Source organism: Jaculus jaculus, chromosome 16 (assembly GCF_020740685.1).
Source record: "Jaculus jaculus isolate mJacJac1 chromosome 16, mJacJac1.mat.Y.cur, whole genome shotgun sequence".
NCBI lineage: Eukaryota > Metazoa > Chordata > Mammalia > Rodentia > Dipodidae > Jaculus > Jaculus jaculus.
In genome coordinates, this window is record NC_059117.1 from 62911545 (window position 1) to 62930497 (window position 18953).

Below are 18953 nucleotides of genomic sequence, written 5' to 3' on the forward strand. Positions count from 1 at the left end.
AAAGGGACTAATAGATTATTGATTTAAGCACGGTGGTGGTGAGCAGATCAATGGCCGAGCAGTCTGTATCCACCTTAAATATCAGAAGTGCCCAGTGCCCGAGAGCTGCGGCCGCTCCTGCCGCGTTTCCCACCAGCAGCAAGAGAAGCACTAATAGACTTGGCCAGAGGTGTTTCTGCTAGATTGCTAAAGAGGCGAGTGATTGCGCTGAAGTACAAATCCTTTATCCTGATGCCACATCCTGATGTAATTCTAGAGCTTGTCTTGGCATGCTTGCTTGAGGGTGGCTCAAGTGTTCTGCCAATGCCACAGAAATCTGAAATCAGTGTGCCACCCTGGATGCGCCCACTCTTGTCCAACATGTGAAATTCTTTTTCTAATATTTTATTTATTTGCTTGAGGGAGCGGGTAGAGAACGGGTGTGCCAGGGCTTCCCGCCACTGCAAACAAACTCCAGACACATGTGCCACCTTGTACATCTGGCTTACGTGGGTCCTAGGTAATCGAACCTGAATCCTTAGACTTCCCAGGCAATCACTTTAACCGCTAAGCCATCTCCTTAGCCCTAAATTTGTGTGTGTGTGTTTTCCTCTGGCTTTGTGTGGTTCTCAGCACTGTAGAGCATGTAAACAAAACAGTACCATGGACCACCAACTTTTGCTGTGGCTGGACCCGGGGCCTCATGCCTATGGGTCAAGTGCTGTTTCATTTTGCTGTATCACTGTGTGCCCGGCCTTTTTGTATTTTTTATTGTGAGATAGTCAGCTTGGCCTTGAACTCCTTGTGCAGACCAGGTAGGGGCTTGAACTTACCATCCTCCTGCCTCAGCCTCCTGAGTAGCTGGAATAACAGGCCTGCACCACCAGGCCTGACTTATCTTGAGCTTTCCACGGCACGGGACACAAAGCTTGGCGTGACTGTGAGTGGCTGGGCCCATGAGATGAGTGTGAGGCTGCACCATACCGTGGTGGGTAGGCATATGACCAGGCTGGGGAAACCATGCCAGGCCTCTATTGATTTTTTTTTCTTCATTCATGGCAAGCTTCAAGAAAAGCCTCCCGGATTCATTGAGTTATAAATGGCGCTCCTATGTGAGAGAAGAAATCTCACCTCCTTTTGTGAAAGGCTGGGGGCTTTCTGACATGTAACAGGCCTCTGTGCCAGTGGGTTTACTGTGTCCCACATTTCTTGGGAGTGGACCGCGCCCTATTCTATTTCCTCTCTTTGGGAGGATGAAATGCTGGGCTCCCTTTGGTGTGTGGATTTGAAGTGACATATTTATGGGAATTACCACCCACTTGTGAAATTCAGGGCATAGCTGTGACAGCTGAATCCAGCCCTAACAGGATTCTATTTCCAACTGCCCTAGACAAGCCAGAGTGGGTGTCCTACAGGAGCAAAGAGAATGCCACCTTCTTCCCCTCCTGTCACACAGGGCCCTTCCTGTTAAGAGTGCAGGGATGGACTGATGGTTGGGCCAGAGCTGGTAACTCACTCATGGGTGAAAATAAAAGGACACAGATCAAACCCATCTGGAAGACAGGGCAGGACAGGAAGGGTAAAGGCATGCTTAGGCTGGGAGAAAGACGGAAGTGGGCAGCAGTTCTAGACATCAGTTTATCAATCTGAATCCAACACTAACAAAATAATTCTTGTTACTTTTTCTTTTTACTTATCTATGTATTAGTTATTTGAGAGATAAAGAAGTAGAAAGAGAGAAAGAGACAGAGCCAGGGCCTTTAGCCACTATAAATGAACTCCAGACACATGTACCACTTTGTGCATCTGGCTTTACATGAGTACTGAAGAATTGAACTTGGGCCCTTTGGTTTTGCCAGAAAGCACTGAGCCCCACAAAATAATTTTGAAATTTCCCTGTTAAGCTAATAATTCCATTTCTGAGAATTGATGCCAATTGGAGGTGTGCTGAGGCTAGCTGTAAAGATGTGCATTCCAACGAAGTGCTTTTTTGCAGGAAAGATACTGACACGGAAGTATATTCATGACATCATAAGCTAAGCACCTCACTGATCTCAACAGAATTCCACTTTCATAAGCAAATGAAGAAAATCCCACAGGGCTTTCTCTGAGTGAAAGCATAGCGGGTGATTCATGGGTATGGACTGCTTTCTTGCATTTGAACAAAGACACATGCTTTTGCAATGACAGTTGTTAGTGGTTAGCTTTAGTGACATCTTAAAAAAAAAAAAAAAAAACCTCTCCAGGGAATTTGTCCCAAGCCAGCGCACTTACGTGCCTAAAGAACTATGTTCTCAGGATTGATGTCTTCATTCCACCTGCTTCTGACCTAACCCGTAAAGATTCGAAGACATTCCTCTACCAGACCGAGATTCCCCTCATGAATTCACTCCAAGACTCTTCTGAATTATGAAAATGTTACAATTAATGTTGATTCTCTTCCAAAGGGCCAATTAATTACTTTTTTAAGGAAGCAAATGAGTATAAGAGTGCTCTTTGATTTCTAATTTTAGCACGTCAAAACCTAGAGGGCACTTAGTGCTTGAAAAGAGGAAAAAAGGGAGAAGGGAAAACATCAGGAATTAATCCAACAGTTGACGCCCACCCTGTGTGAGGTCTGTGGCCCAGGAGCACCATTGTGAGGAAGGCAGGTTGAATCCCTGACCTCATGAGAGGCCATATTTATAGCATGTGTCTGTGTTTGGGAGAAGAGTGACAGGTATGAAATTTAAAAATGTGTGAAATTAAGTTTTTTAAATTTGTACAGTTGAAGAGTTATAGAAAGTAAGGCTAGAGAGATGGCTCAGTGATTAAGGTCCTTGTTTGCAAGCTTGACAGCCCAGGTTCGAATCCCCAGTTCCCATGTAAAGCCAGATGAACAAAGCGGTACATGTGTCTGGAGTTCATTTGCAGTAGCAACAGCTCCAGGCACACTGATTCTATCTCTCTCTCTTCCTCGGCTTGCAAATAATAATAAATAAATAAATAATTTTAAAAAGGAGCCAGGCGTGGTGGCTCACACCTTTAAAACCAGCACTCGGGAGGCAGAGGTAGGAGGACCACAGTGAGCTTGAGGCCGCCCTGAGACTACAGAGTGCATTCCAGGTCAGCCTGAGCTAGAGTGAAACCCTACCTCGAAAAACAAAGCAACAACAAATTTTTTTTTCTTAAAGGAAATAAGATAAAATAATAGGATACTAGGATCAGGAGTGGGAAGGGCATTTTCTTTCTGTTTTTCTATCTTTTCCTATCCTCTCCTGTGCTAGGGATTGGACCTGTATGATAAGTACACGCTCATCTATCTTCACTAAGGATATCATATCTGAGGGTGTGACGTTTGTTCTAGGGCTAAGAGGAGAAAGGGTGTGAAGGGATGAGGACTGCTGGGTGGAGAATGGTTAGTGAGATTGTTTGTGGTTGGGTCCTGGCACGCTCTCCAGCCTGGTCTGGCTCAAGCCTTGGGCTTCCCGTGGCGGCCACACTGTGTCACAGTGGTACTAGAGCTTGTCCTGTTCAAGAAATAAAATGGAAACTAGTGGCATAGAACTCCCCTAATGAGGGGAACCATCGGAGACAAGCATGCTGCCGGGGGCACGGCATGCAGAGCCTTGGAGAACATCGTGAGGCATCATCGTGAGGCATTGGACCTTACTGGTAACCACTGGAAGCTTTTGCGTAGGCAATCAAGAGAGATCAGGGTTGTTTTTTTAATTATTAACTTTATTTCAGAGAGAAAGAGAGAGAGAATGGGTACATCAGAGCCTTTAGCCTCTACAAACGAATTCTAAATGCATGCACCACCTTGTGCATCTGGCTTATGTGGGTCTGGGGGAATTGAACTTGGGTCCTTTGGCTACACAGGCAAACGCCTTAACCTTTAAGCCATTTCTCCAGCCCAAGAGATCAGTTTTTTTATTTAATTTAATTAATTTATTTATTTATTTATTTATTTATTTACTTGAGAGAGAAAGAGGCAGAGAGAGAGAGAGAGAGAGAAAGAATGGGCTCGCCAGGGCCTCCAGCCACTGAAAACGAATTCCAGACACATGCGCCCCCTTGTGCATCTGGCTAACGTGAGTCCTGAGGAATCAAGCCTTGAACCGGGGTCCTTAGGCTTCACAGGCAAGTGCTTAACCGCTAAGCCATCTCCCCAGCCCAAGAGAGATCAGTTTTTTAAAAATGTATTTTATTCATTTGAGCGAGTGAGAGAGAGTAGGCATGCCATGGCCTCTAGCCACTGCAAATGAACCCCAGATGAATGTGCCACCTTATACATCTGGCTTTACTGGGATACTGGGGAATCAAAACTGGGTCCTTCAGCTTTGCCGGCAAGCACCTTAACCACTAGACCATCTTTTCAGCCCTAAAAGCGATCCACTTTGACCTTTGAATTCTTATTATGTGTGTTTGTTTCGATAATGTCTCTAGGGTGGAAAGTGCAGGTTCAGGGAGGCCAATGAAGAGGTTACTTCCACAGCCAATAGCCACATCCCCACAGTCTGGTGAGGCAGCCCCGTACTGAGATGGGCTGGGTTGTTAAGAGTGTTCTGAGGGTGGATGGATGTGACCTGATTTGCTACAAATTTGTCTATAGGAGAAAGGGAAATATTTCAATTGGACAGGTACAAATAGAATAATTAAAATTTTTATACACCAGGAAATAGTCTCTAGATTGAAGATTCTGGAGTATCATTTCACTCCTTTCAATTATGTTTTTCATATTTTATTTATTTATTTGAGAGAGAGAAAATGGGCACATCAGGGCCTCCAGCTCCTGCAAACAAACTCCAGACCCATGCACCACCTTCAGCATCTGGCTTACATGGGTCCTGGGGACTCAAACCTGGGTCCTTAAGCTTCCACAGGCAATTGCCTTAACTGCTATGCCATCTCTCCGGCCCATGTCTTTCACATTTCACGGGCATTGTTATACCCACAAGGACTGGCTTGGATGCTTTTTTCACTTTTTTTCTAAGGCAATTTGCATTCCGTTAAGTAAACCATCAGAACCCACAATTCATTCAAGGCTGTGTGGGAAACAGAAGAGATGTGGGGGAGCGGTTACCGTTGGACAGGCCTGTGTCCACAGCACAAGCCGAGCATCTGCTGCCGTGTTTAACTGCGTTGAATGCCGCATCCCCCTCAGCGCTGATGGGCTGCAGATTAGAAAGACGCGGGTGAGATCGCGCCGCAGCCTGTGTCAGCACCGCTGCTGTGGTGACAATGAGCTCTGTCGTCTGGGCTTAGTCCTGCTCAGTCCTGCTCTTGCTTAAACCTGGGGCCTAGGCACGGGGATTCGCTGGCCGAAGCAAACAGGACCTTAACTGCGTTTTCTCTTGTCTCTCTCCCTCCTCCGTTGCAGCGATTGAAACACAGAGCACCAGCTCTGAGGAGCTCGTCCCGAGCCCACCGTCTCCACTTCCACCGCCCCGAGTGTACAAGCCCTGCTTCGTGTGCCAGGACAAGTCGTCGGGATACCACTATGGCGTCAGTGCCTGCGAGGGGTGCAAGGTGAGTCCCTCGTGCTGAGGGGTGTGACCCCCCGGCTCCTCCGAAAACGAGCTGCTTCGAAACCTACAATCAGGACGGCAAGCTTGGTTGTAGTATATGGTTTTCTTCACTTGTTCTTTCTTTTCTTTTTCTTTTTTGTCTCTTATTGATCTGAGAGAGGAGAGAAAGAGGCAGATGGAAAGAGAGAGAGACGGAAAGAGAGAGAGAGAGAGAATGGGTGAACCATGACCTCCAGCCACTGCAAATAACTCCAGATGCATGCGCCACCTTGTGCATCTGGCTTACATGGGTACGGGGTGGTGGGGGGGGTTGAACCTGGGTCCTTTGGTTTTGTAGGCAAATGCCTTAACTGCTAAGCCATTACTCCAGCCCAGTGGTTTTTATTACTTTTTGCATGTCTTCATTTTAAAGTTCTGAAATGTTTGTCAATGACTTATCGGGGCCAAGAATTGTGGGGCCCTTAAGATACCCTACAAAGGAGTTGTTTCTTTGCCAGGAATCCTGGCAACTATTGCCCTGTTTCTCCTGGAACATGCCATCTGGTGTCTTTGTAGTTTATTTTATTTTTAAATATGACTGACAGTCCGCTGAATCAACTTGCAGACAGTCCAAGGTTGAAATTAGGATTTATCTCCTGGCTTCCTCTTCAGCCCTGTGGCCTTTGAATTACACTTTGATTTCCAGCCTGTGCAGACTTGCTACTGTATTTGTGTCATAAATTCAGGAGAGCTGGATTAAAGTTCCTGCCTACAGAGCACTGGAGGCTGAACATGTGTCAGAGAGGAGATGGCTGCTTTGAATCAAGCTAGACAATTGCTATCAAGTCCAAGAAGCATAATTGAGTAAAAAGGCTCCTTGTGTTTGTAAAGGAGAGCAGAAACAGACTGAGTCATAGGCAAATTCAGCTCATCCACAAAACATTTCTCCATGGAATGATGGCTATCTTGAGCTTGCCAGCCCTTCCCTAGATGGATAACTTCTTTTTGGTTGTCTCTAGAAGGCTGTGTGTTTTCTATCTAAACTGCATGATTCATTTGTAGTTGTTAACATACTGGGATCACACTCCCAGGGCTCTGTGGCGTTATCAGCATAAGCAGTCACTGTATGCTTGGTGACAATGTAATGGCTTCACGTGGCAGACTTTTATCAGCTCACACTTCCATGGGTCTGCGGTCTTCTCTGTACTTCTCCATGGTTTCTGGTCACCTGCAGGCAGCAGAACTCCTGTGGTCCTCCCTGAGCTCCTCCACCTGTCTGTGGTCACCTGCGGGTTTGCCGTCAGCTTGGCTGCCGGGATGCTGGCTGGGAGTGGGGAACCTCGGCTCTATACTCCGTGTGCTGGTCGAGGTTACTTGCAGAGGCTGGGCACCAGGAGAGAGGAGGGAAGCCAGAGAGATCTTCAGAGGCCTAAACACCATGGCCCAAACAAGCGGTGACCCCCTCACTGTGGACGCTTAACTGGAGCTGCTCCCCATCACAGTACGGTGGGGAAGGGGCCAGCTTCACCACATTGATTCCTGTGGGCATGAGTGGTGGAGGACCAGACTCCCCTGCCCAGCCCACTTGTGGCCTGGCTCGTAGTGGATGCTTCATGATGTAGGATGAAAAATGTGTGAATGACATGCAGCCCCGGAAAGTCACAATGCCTAGTTCCCCTTCTTTTGAAGTCATTTGAGGAAACTTGACCTCACTTTACAGAAGTCCAGGCTGGAGAAGTTCGTTGAAGACTCCCCCTTCAGGATAGTGGGGGCTTTCTTCCAGACATTCTCTCTCCTGCAGTCTCCCAAGAGGGTTTCTGGGAGAAGTCTGTGAACAACTGTTCAGCACTGGTTAACAAGCAATGCATTTGTGCATCTGATCATATACTTTAAAAAAATCATTTTTAAAATTATTTATTTATTTGAGAGAGAAAGGGGCAGAGAGAGAGAGAATGGGCACACCAATACAAACTTTTAGATGCATGTAAGCCGCCTTGTGCATCTGGCTAACATGGGTACTGAGGAATCCAACTGGCATCCTTTGGCATTGAAAGCAAGTGCCTTACCCATTGACCCATCTCTCCAGGCCAGTTTTTGTTGTTGTTGTTGTTGTTTTGTTTTGTTTGAAGCAGGGTCTCGCTCTAGCCCCAAACTGACCTGGAACTTGTGGCAATCCTCCTACCTCAGCCTCCCTCCCGAGTGCTGATTAAAGTACACACCACCACACCAGGCTTCTAATGTCATTTGAAAGTTAAATGAAAGGACACTTTTTTTTGCATGTATGTGTATGATGTGGTGTGTAGATGCTGTACACACATGTATGTGCCCCATGCATGTGTGGAGGCCAGAGGAGAAAGTCACGTGACCCCTCTTGGATACAGAGTCTCTCTCTTTGATTTTGGAGCTTGCTGTTTTCAGGAGTCCTGGCTGCTCTGTTACCTGCTCCTCACAGGACAGGCATTTCTGTCATGTGTGGCCACACCCAGCTACTTACATAGCTGGAAGGGGATTGAACTCCAGCAGTCCCAGGCCCCCTCAGATCCTTATGCTTACACAGGTAGCACTCTGATCTGAGGAGCCACCTCTCCAGCCCCTGAAAAGACACTTTTTTTTTGGGGGGGGAGGCTTGAGGTAGTAGGGTCTCACTCCAGCCTAGGCTAACCTAGAATTCACTCTGTAGTCTCAGGCTGGCCTCGAACTCATCCTACCTCTGCCTCTAAGCACTGGGATTAAAGTCATGTGCCACCACACCCAGCTTGAGAAAATACTTTTCAATTAATTTATTTGTTTACTGAGATAGGGTCTTACTAAGTAGCCCAGGCTACTCTGGAACTCAGCAATTCCCTTGCCTCAGTCTCTTGAGTGCTGGGTTTACAGACAGGAGCCACCACATCCACGAGAACAGGTTGCTTTATTTCCAAAAGCTTTGAAGTCACGCCAAGCCCAAAGCCTGAAGCAGGGGTGGGGTTGCGTAGCTTTCCTGCTCCATGACGGCCGGGGAAAGGCTCTGCGCACTCGGCCTCTGCGGCACACAGCCTCGCGTCCTGGGCAGTAAGCGGGGCTTGAATCAGCTCCTTGTCAACCGATTCTCTCACCTCCCAGCTTGCTCAGGGATCCCAATTCTTTTTAGGAAAACAAACAAACAAAAAAAAACCAAAACCCAAAACCAAAATCCACACCAGCACCAACAACCCTGATGAGCTCAGGTAAGTGGCCCTGACTTTCCGAACAGTGACTCCTTTCACCAGAACCATGGACACAGCCAGGTCAGAAGTGTCCCAGGCTGCGGGCTGACCTTGATCACTAGGTGCTGTGGGGACCTCTGAACACACTGGCTGTCCTTCTTCCTGGTGGGGAGAAAGGCTTTGGGGCTCACTGGGAAAATAATGAAGAAGTCTATAGAACTAAGGAACATGAGGTGGTAAAACAAAAACTTTGCACTCAAAGAAAAAGAAATAGAAGTATCCAAAAATAAAATATAATCTTAAAGGATATTGTTTAAAATTACCAATATGGTGTGATGTCTGAAAAATAGAAAATTGAAGCAAGTATTTCTTCCTCAGAGACAACCTCTCTTAAAACTTGGTGTCATGACACACACCTTTAATGGGATCCCAGCAATCAGGAGGCAGAGGTAGGAGGATCACTATGAGTTCAAGGCCAGCCTGAGACTACACAGTGAATTTCAGGTCAGGCTGGGCTAGGATCCTATCTCAAAAAACTTAAAAAAAAAAATCCTCAGTGTTTTTTACCAGTTTATAAATTTTTGTTTGTTTGCTTACAAAAATAGAATGTAGGTATACTTGCAGTAATTTCTTTGGGATAAATTAGTAAAAGTGGTGTTTTTAAGGCTCTTTTGTGTGGTACTGGACCCTAGGGCTTTGTGCATGCTAGCCAAGTATTCTACTGAGCTACATTTTTTTTTTTTTTAAATATTGAGACAAGGCCTCAGGAACTTACACCAGGCTGGCCTTGAACTTGAACTTGTCATCAGAGTAGCTAGGATTATGGTTTGTGATGGTTAATGTGATAACGTGTCAGGATTAAGAGTCACCCTGGAAACAATCTCTGGTCCCGTCTGTGAAGGATTTTCCAGATGAGATTAGCTGAGGTGGGAGGATTCACTCGACCTGGGGGGTGGCTCATGTGGTGCCTGTGTAAAAGGAGAAAGCGAGCTGAGCTTCCGCCATCCTCACGGTTGTACTAAATATGATCTGCTCCTGCCTCCTGCCATGATGGACTGTAACCCTGACTGTGAGCTGAAAAAAAAAAAACCCTTCCTCCCTTTGTGTTGGGGATTTGGTATTATTAGCAAGAGGCTAAGTACCCTGAGCCACAATGTTAGCACAGCACCACACTCAGATTCAAGCTTTTTCCTTTTACTTTCTCCTTTCTTTCTTTCTTTCTTTTTTTTTTTTTAAGGTAGGTTCTCACTCTAGCTCAGGCTGACCTGGAATTCACTATGTAGTCTCAGGGTGGCCTCGAACTCACGGTGATCCTCCTACCTCTGCCTCCCTCCCAAGTGCTGGGATTAAAGGCGTGTGCCACCACACCCAGCTACTCTTTCCCTTATTGCGAAGGGGAGGAAGAAGAGGGCCATAGGGCACAGGGGATTGAATCCAGGGCCCCATGTACTCTAGTGAAGGCACTTAACAACTGAGCTGTACCCACTTCCTCTCACTTCTAAGGTGTTGGATACCTATAGCCTGCAGTGTCTCCAAAACGGTGTGTCAGCTTCAGCTGCTAGTCTGTGACAAGCTGATCCTGTGGGACATTACTTGGGCTCTCTCTCCAGTGCTGATTAGGCAACGAACTCATATGCAGCTTCCTTTCCTCCTCTATTCCTCTTCTATTCAATTGGATGTTGACACTCAGTCAGGCACATGGACTACACTGATCACCTACTGGTGCTGGGCCAGCCCTGTCTTTTCCTGGCTGGGAGTCTCTGTTCTCAGGTAGAACCCACACTGTGACCTTAAGAAGTAATGAGGGGCTGGAGAGATGGCTCAGCAATTAAGGCGCTTGCTAGCAAAGCTAAAGGACCAGGTACCCACCTAAAGCCAGATGCACAGCTTGGCACATGCATCTAGAGTTTGTTTGCAGTGGCTGGAAGCTCTAGCATGCCCATTCTCTTTCTCTCTCTTCTCTGTCTCTGATTGAAAAATAAATGAAGTTAAAAATAAATATTAAAAAATTTAAAAAGGGTTGGAGGATTGGCTTGGTGGTTAAGGTACTCGCCTGAAGAGCCCAGGTTTGATTCCCCAGAATCCACATAAGCCAGAAGCACAAGGTGGCGCATGTGTCTGGGGTTCGTTTGCAGTGGTTGGAGGCCCTGGTGTGCCCAATGTCTCTCTTTATTTGCCTCTCTCTCTGAAATAAATAAATAACATATTAAAAACTTTAGGCAAATAAGTAAAAAGAAGTAATGGGGACTAGGAATGTGACCTAGTCTGTAGAGCTTTTTCCTGGCTTTCCAAGCCTCAGTTTCCATCCTCAACCCCACTAAAACTAGCGTGGTGGTGCATGTCTATAATCCTGGCACTCAGGACATGAAGACAGGCAAGCCAGGAGTTCAAAGCCTTCCTCTGTTATGTAGCCAGTTGAGGCCAGCCTGGGCTACACAAGTCTCTGTCTAAGAACAAAAAGAAAATGGAACGCCTACAGTGGCCTGTGCGTGGCATGCCCAGGATGGCCAGAGCAGCCGTGACTGGAGAAAACTTCATTCTCCGATGGCTCTGGTGGCCATCCCAGCCACCACTGCAGATACAGGATGACAGTCAGGATGTCATGAATAAGTTGTGTCCATCTCTGGGGAGAGTTAGTGCCTGTCTGTTGACACAACATTACCACGGCAACAAAGCCTCTAGACACACCCTTGGGATGTCCCTTTAGGGGACTTCCAGCTGAGTGGGCACAAACAGAACACAATGTGCATGTGAGGCAGGCTAGTCAAAAGATGTAGCAATAGGAGGTTGTAAAGAAACAGTGAGATCAGGTGCGGAGATGCGTGCAGGTCTTTCAGCACTTGGGAGATTAAAATGTGAGTTTGAAGCCAGCCTGGGATATTTAGTGGAACTAGACTCTATGCACACATAAAAAGTGACAATGTAAGATAAAATAATCGGAGCTGAGGAGATGAGTGAGTGGCTAAAGGCATTTGTCTGCAAAGCCTGACGACCAGTGCTTGATTCCCCAGCACCCATGTATAGTCAGATGCACAAAGCGGTGCATGTGTCTGGGGTTCATTTACAGTGGCAGGGAGGCCCTGGAGTGCCCATTGTCTCATTCTCTCTCTCAAATAAATAAAAATATTTTTTATCCCCTCCTCCTTTCAATCGGTCTCTCTTTTATTTTGATGTCATGATCTTTTCTTCTATTGTGATGGTCTTGTGTAGGTAGTGTCAGGCACTGTGAGGTCATGGATATCCAGGCCATTTTGTGTCTGGAGGAGCACATGGTAAAGAGTCCTACCCTTCCTTTGACAATTAGATTCTTTCTGCCACCTCTTCTGCAATGGACCCTGAGCCTTGGAAGGTGTGATAGAGATGTTTCAGTGCTGAGCACTCTCTGTCACTTCTTCCCAGCACCATGGTGCCTTCTGAGTCATCCCAAGGTCACTGCCATCTGAAAAGAGAAGGTTCTCTAACCAGAAGTGAAGGTAGCATTAATATATGGGTATAAACATTAAGAGAAGTGCTTACTGGGCAGTTTGATGAGCATACTATATACTTTTAGCCAGACAGCAACAGATGTTATACTCCTAGGGCTCATGACTACCCCTGTTGTAGGTTTTCAGTATCAGGGATGTATTCCCTCCCATGGAGAGGACCTGCAGTCAAATTAGAGGGTGGTTGATTTCCCCCATAACAGGTGTGCCACTATTGCACCAGTTGGCTCATTTGGCCTGGCTGGCCAAAAATATTTTTTAAAAGATAAAATAATGTCCTTAGGAAGAAGTCTCATTTCTCATAGTCAAAATTTACACACAATTTTGGCCTTAAATCAGATGTTCTCTTTCCCTTTTCTTTAGTTTTCAGAGAGTAGTTGTTGCAGTCGGGTTCGCATTGCTAGCAGAAATCACCTGACCAAGAGCAGCTTGTGGGGAAATAAAGGTTTATTTTGGCTTATAGACTCCAGGGGGAAGCTCCATGATGGCAGAGAAAACAAAGACATTAGCAGAGGGTGGACATCACCCCCTGGCCAACATCAGGTAGACCATAACAACAGGAGAGTATGCCAAACACTAGCAAGGGGGAGCTGGCTATAACACCCACAGGCCCACCCCCAACAATGCACTGCCTCCTGGAGGCTTTAATCCCCAAATCTCCATCAGCTGGGAACCTAGCATTCAGAACACCTGAGTTTATGGGCGACACCTGAATCAAATCACCACCGTAGTGTATCAGGTATCTTATTCCTGGGACAAAACATCCAACTGAAAGCAGTTTATCTCAGAAGTTTATCTGAGACGTTTATCTCGGCTTATATCTTCGAGGAGAAGGTTTTGCGTGTCAGGGAAAACATGGCTCAAGAAGACAGCAGGAAGTTCATGAGTGAGCTGGCTCCCTGACACCCAGCCAGGCTGACCCCAACGGCCTCCCCCAGCAACACACCTCCTCCAGCAAGGCTCTGCCTCCCAAAGGCTCCACCAGCTGGGCACAAAGTGGGAGGATCACAAGCTCACAAGGCTATGGGGACACTTAGCATTCAAATAACCACACGGTATTTAGAGTCTAGGGTGAGAATGGCAGGAACGGCGTCCTTGCTGGGCTACTGCTACCCTGATGACCTTGTACAAGCATTGTACATTTGCTGCCTCTCTTCTCTTGTCACTGTTGTGACCAAACACCTGACAAGAAAAACTGTCAGGGAGGAAAGGTTTATTTTGACTCATGGTCCAGGGGATGGGGTCGATCATAGTGGGGAAGGACCAGCTCTCAGCTGTGTAGTGGGAGCCTGCTTGCCCACATCTGGGTGGACCAGGAAGCAGAGAAAGGGGTGCACCAGTGCTCAGGTGTCTTTCTCCTCCCCCCTAGTTAATCAGCCTGGATCCCCACACGTGAGATCATATCACTCACTTCCAGGGCAAGTCTCCCCCACCTCAGTGAATCGTCTCACAAACATACCCCAAGACAAGCCTCATTAATGCCCTAGGTGACAATCAAAATCAACCCTTACATGGAGACAGGCCTTGCATATCAGCATTGTTGTGAATATATAATGAGTTTCTGGCCAGTGGGGGCAGTGGCACATGCCTTTAGTTTTTGCACTCAGAAGGTTGAGGACAGACATGAGGGTTCGAGGTCAGCCTGGACTACAGTGAGTGAGTTCTAGATCAACCCCTGGCTAGTGTGAGACAGTGCCTAAGAATAAAAAAAAAAAAAAAAAAAAAACCCAAAAAACATTTTTAAAAAATTAGTGAGTTAGTGTGTACACAGCATTCTGCTTGGGTTATCGTTCTCTTGAATACTCAGTGGAAGGACGAGATCTAATCTTAGAACTCTTCCCACAATGACCTTCGAGCAGCTCCTGGCTCACTTACACCCAAATCAAAATGGCCTCTTCCCTTCACAACTCAGGCTAAGGCCCAACTCAAGCCTCCCTGGGTTACAGTAGAGCAGGGTTGTGAACTGTTCCCATAGAGAGCCATATGGTAAGTATTTTAGGTTTTTAGGGCCATATGGCTCTGTCAGAATAACTCCACTCTTATTACCGCTATGGACGTTGTGTAGCAGAGCAAGAACTTTAACAAAGCCTTACTTATTAAAAGCAAGCAGTGGGCCAGCGCTGGCCACTGGGCCACATTTCCTTGGCCTCTGCTCCAGTACGTGAAGATGGGTTCCTTCTCACAAATCTCAGACCCTGGTGGCCAGGCACTTATGCCAGAGATAGCAGGCCAATAGGCCTTGGCGGGACCTAATCTAGAGCCACTGAGCCTAAGTCATTGTAGAAAGAGCTGGCGTCCGCCTGCTGGGCCCCAGGACCTGGTAGCTTCAAGTCCATGCGCCCCGTCTGGCCACTCCTCACACCTACGCACACTCAGCTCTTGCTTCCTCACCTGCGATTTTCTTGTCATCATGCTCCTTTCAGCAGCACTTGGCAGTCCACGTTGGAAAGGTTGAGAGAATGTGTACTCCGTGTTGCTGGGCCACTTAGTTTCCTGCTTGGCAAAACCAGTGTTCAGTGGCTGACAAAGATGGACTGTTAGGGCTCTTACAGTTCTGGGCGGCTCTTGTTTCAGATGGCCGGGCTGGGGTCCACTGGTCTACGATGGCCTTGTTCAGCTCCATTCCTGTCTCGGGGCGACTGCTCTCCCGAACCCCACCTGAGCTGCTCATGCGGCGGTAGATGTGTGCCAGCCAGAGAGGGGGCAGCCACAGCATGCGAACGCCTTTCCTTTCGTTTAACTGTGGCGGTGCTGGGCTGAGCCACATCCTCAGCCCAGTATGAATACATCTTGTTTCTTCGTTTTCATTTTCGTTTAATTTCTCTCATAAACACATCTAATCTTAGTACTCTTCCCTTTTTCTAAATACAAGTGTTGTTGCTGGAACGCCAGACCAGTGCAGTGGCAGGAAGGGAAAGGTTTATTTCAGCTTACAGCCTGAAAAAGGTTGGCAGGGCAGAGGCTGGCCATTACTTCTTGTCACAGCAGCTGGCAGAAAGTAACAAGACAGTGAGCTGAGCTTTGGCAAGGGGGAAAGCTGGGTAACGACAACTCAACCCTCACCCCCTCCAACACATCTCCAGCAAGGGTCCACCTCCCAAATTACTACCAGCAGGGGACCAAGTATTCAAAACACACAAAGCTGTGAGGGTGCAGCTGATTCCAAATAACACAAGTTCAAAAGACTTTTTCTGTTTTTTGTTTGTTTGCTTGTTTTTGGCAAGTACTTTTCAACTTCTACTGGCAGGGCGTCACCAGTGCCCTATTGGCCAAACTGGCAATTTGACTTAACATCGGTTCTACGGTGCAGAGCTGGCAAAGCTGCCGTGCCTGTCTCCAGCAGGAATGTGCTTCTGGTCCGTCTTTTATTATTCCCAAGCTCATGGGCAGGTCTCTTCTGACAATAGAGAGCACCGTTCAGTTGTCTCAGGAAATGTTTTATTGATCCTCCCCACGTGAGTATACTAGAGTCTCACCAGAGAACTGAGCGGGCAGATCCTCGTGGAACTTCATACAAGGGATAAGTGATACACGCTTCAAAGTCAGAAAGAAATGAGCAAAATGGGCTGCTGAAGGATAATGGAGGGTGACTTGATTTCGTAGGTGTCAGATGGCATCTTGTGGCTGAGAAGGAAGCAGCTATACAGGTAGCAGAGGGAAAGCATTTATTTTTATTTGAGAGAGAGAGAGAGGTTAAAGGTGCTTGCTTGCAAAGCCTGATGGCCCAGGTTCAATTCTCTAGTACCAGGTGCACAAAGTGGCGCAGTCATCTGGAGTTAGTATGCAATGATTAAAGGCCCTGGTATGCCCATTCTTTCTCTGTCTCTCCTCTCCTATCTTGCCTTGCCTTCCCTTCCCTTCTTTTCTCCTTCTCCCCCCTCTCCTTGCATGTAAGTAAATGAAAATAAAAATGACTCAAATAAAAAAATAATAAAGGTATATGTGAAACCAAAATAGGTTATATTAGGGGGAAAAAAAAAAAAAACAGGTAGGGCAACTTACAAAATACCCTATCATCTTGGTCACTTCTTAAAACAGTGACATTTTTGCAAAAACAAAGCCCCAAAAAATCTTAGTCAGGAATAGTAGCATGTCCCTGTAACCCCAGGACTCAGAAGGCTGAGACAGGCCACTATGAATTATCAAGGCACCTGGATGACATAAATAATTTCTGTTTTTTTTTTTTTTTTAAGAGCTTAGAAAGTGTTTTTTTCCTGGGAGAGAGAGCCAGCAGGCGGGATGAGGTGTACACAGACTCACTTCCAAAGGCTGCTTGGCCCTGCCTTAGCTGGGAGCAGACCTGGAAATGGGCCTCAGGAGCCATGAGCCAGCCACATTCTAGACCCCAGCAGCACTGACACTGTGAAGGTGCTGTCCTCGTAGGCGTGCAGAGGAGGTGCTCGCTGAAGGTCACACCGGATCCTTCTATTTAGAGCAGCCTTTAAAGCTCACTAGCTTCCTGTTCCTCTAGACTAATTCTATCTTCTCACCTACCCTTGTTTCTCTTGCCTCACAAGAGGGGAGGCTTGGGGTTGGAGAAATGGCTTAGTGGTTAAGGGGCTTGCCTGCAAAGCCAGAGGACCCAGGTTCAATTCCCCAGGACCCACATAAGCCAGATGCACAGGGTGGCACATGCATCTGTAATTCATTTGCAGTAGCTGGAGGCAATGGTGGGTACATTCTCTCTTTCCCTATCTGCCTCTCTCTCTCTCTCATAAATAAATAAATAAATGGATAAATAAGGAGCCTTGGCTTTCCTGACAGACAGCAAGTAGCTCAGTCAGAAAAATTTTGCAATCAGGAAGTACTTCATTTTAGAATTGCTATTAAATACTATATATGGGCTTCAAGGTGTTATTTGACCAGTCTCTTAAAATTATATTTTAATTGGCATGAAGTAAACTAAGCTCTCTTTGGAGAACATCTTTAGCTCCCTTCACTCTGATAGTTGCTTCTGTTTATGGGTTTGCTATGGCATTGAGTCCCAAGGATAATGTGATGTTACTAAAATCAGTAACAAGCATAGAGTAGTGTCGGTGCGAAACTGGACCAGGAAACCTGCCGTCAAGTTCATTACTGGAGTCCATTGGAACACGCTGAGGAGGTTCCTCCCTATGGACCCCAAAGCTGTTTTTTTCTATTTTTGTTTTTTGTTTTTTTGTGGTAGGGTCTCACTCTAGTCCAGGCTGACCTGGAATTCACTATGTAGTCTCAGGGTGGCCTCGAACTCATGGCGATCCTCCTACCTCTGGCTCCCAAATGCTGGGATTAAACCACCACGCCGGCCTAAAGCTGGTTTTGACCACTGCATTTGGCTCCTAGGGGAGAGCTGATTTCTTCCCCTGGTCTCACGCATGTGTTGGGTACCGTGCTTGAGACCAGCCTGGGCCACAGAAATGAAAGGTTTAGGGGGTGCTCTTCCCAGGGTCTAGAAGGCACCCAGAACTACCCCTGCCCTTGGGAAATACTCGTTGAATGATGAAAGAAGGGGAAAGGGAACAGCTGAGCGCTGTGCCTGACTGTGGCTGGAGGGGTTTGGGAGGCGCAGCTCAGAGATACAGCCAGCACGTAACAGATATGAAAGCGTTCTCCACATAGGAGAAGGAGGGGAATGTTCCAGGCAGAAGTTAGAGGTGGGGCTGGACGTTGAAGAAGCCTAGAATGAAAACAGGCTTTGCAAACTTACTTGAGCGAAGGTAGACCATTCTGTCAGCATTCATTTGCACAGCCCTATGGAGGTATGGCAACATTGAACGTTAAACATTCAGAAGGACTCTGTCAGCTCCAGGAGCCTGGGCAGCACCTTTTCCATGCCATGTTCCTTACCTTCGTAGCCCGTAACTGACCACAGCTGAGGTGGGATTTTGTATCCAACTGTGTGCTCCAGGGTAGCTGCCCAGGGCCTCTGCTCACAGCTTGATGCGCCGCGCATGCTGGGGGAGCGCATAGTAGGGTCTCAGTTTGCATTTTTTGATAATGAATTGTGAGCAATTAATAAAGTTATAAATTACGTGAAGTAAGTCAGATACAAACTATATACATTTATACATTTAACCGTAGCAATTAATTTCACAATTAATTAGATAACGAGTTGTACCTAATGATAGAGTGTGTGATACACATTCTTGCAAACTTTTTATGATTTTTTGTTTTTTTGAGGTAGGGTCGCGCTCTAGCCCAGGCTGACCGGGAATTCACTATGTCATCTCAGGGTGGTCTCGAACTCACAGCGATCCTTCTACCTTTGCCTTCCGAGTGCTGGAGTAAAAGGAGTGTGCCACCACACCCGGCAACTTTTATGAAGTTTTATAAATAGAATGAGATCTTTGGTGGCCAAAGTCATTTTTGAGGCCTTTGGTGGCCATTTTCTTAGGAATTGCTGCCTTTCTTCTCAGAGCTAATCCATTTCCAGAAAAGATATGTTCTTTTTTTTATATTGTCTGTAAGCAAACTTTTAATTAAAAAATTTTATTAAAAATTTGCATAATCTTCGCCCACCACCTTTCTTTCCCCATCCAACACCCCTTCCCTCAGCCTCCTCTTCTTTCCAACCATTCCCTCTTTGTTTCTTTTTTCTTCAGGTTTCTTTTTCAAGGTAGGGCCTCACTGTAGGTCAGCTGATCTGGAATTCACTCTGTAGTCTCAGGGTGACCTCAAACTTACAGTGATCCTCCTACCTCTGCCTCCCGAGTGCTAGAATTAAAGGTGTGTGCCACCACACCTGGCCCTTTTCTATTGCTTTTTTTTTTTAATTCTTTGTTCTTTATTTATTTATTTGTGAGTGACAGACACAGAGAGAAAGAGGCAGAGAGAGAAAG

The 18953-nt window shown here is 46.6% G+C and overlaps 1 protein-coding gene across 2 annotated transcripts in view; it reads left to right on the forward strand.

Moving 5' to 3' along the window:
- Nucleotides 1–18953, forward strand: part of Rarb (retinoic acid receptor beta) — a 501591-nt gene that overhangs the window by 351217 nt on the left and 131421 nt on the right. For both annotated transcript variants that reach the window (XM_012949394.2, XM_004661295.3), the window contains one exon: nucleotides 5342–5490. In XM_012949394.2, the coding sequence (XP_012804848.1) occupies nucleotides 5342–5490 (149 nt within the window). The remainder of the gene's footprint in view (nucleotides 1–5341; nucleotides 5491–18953) is intronic.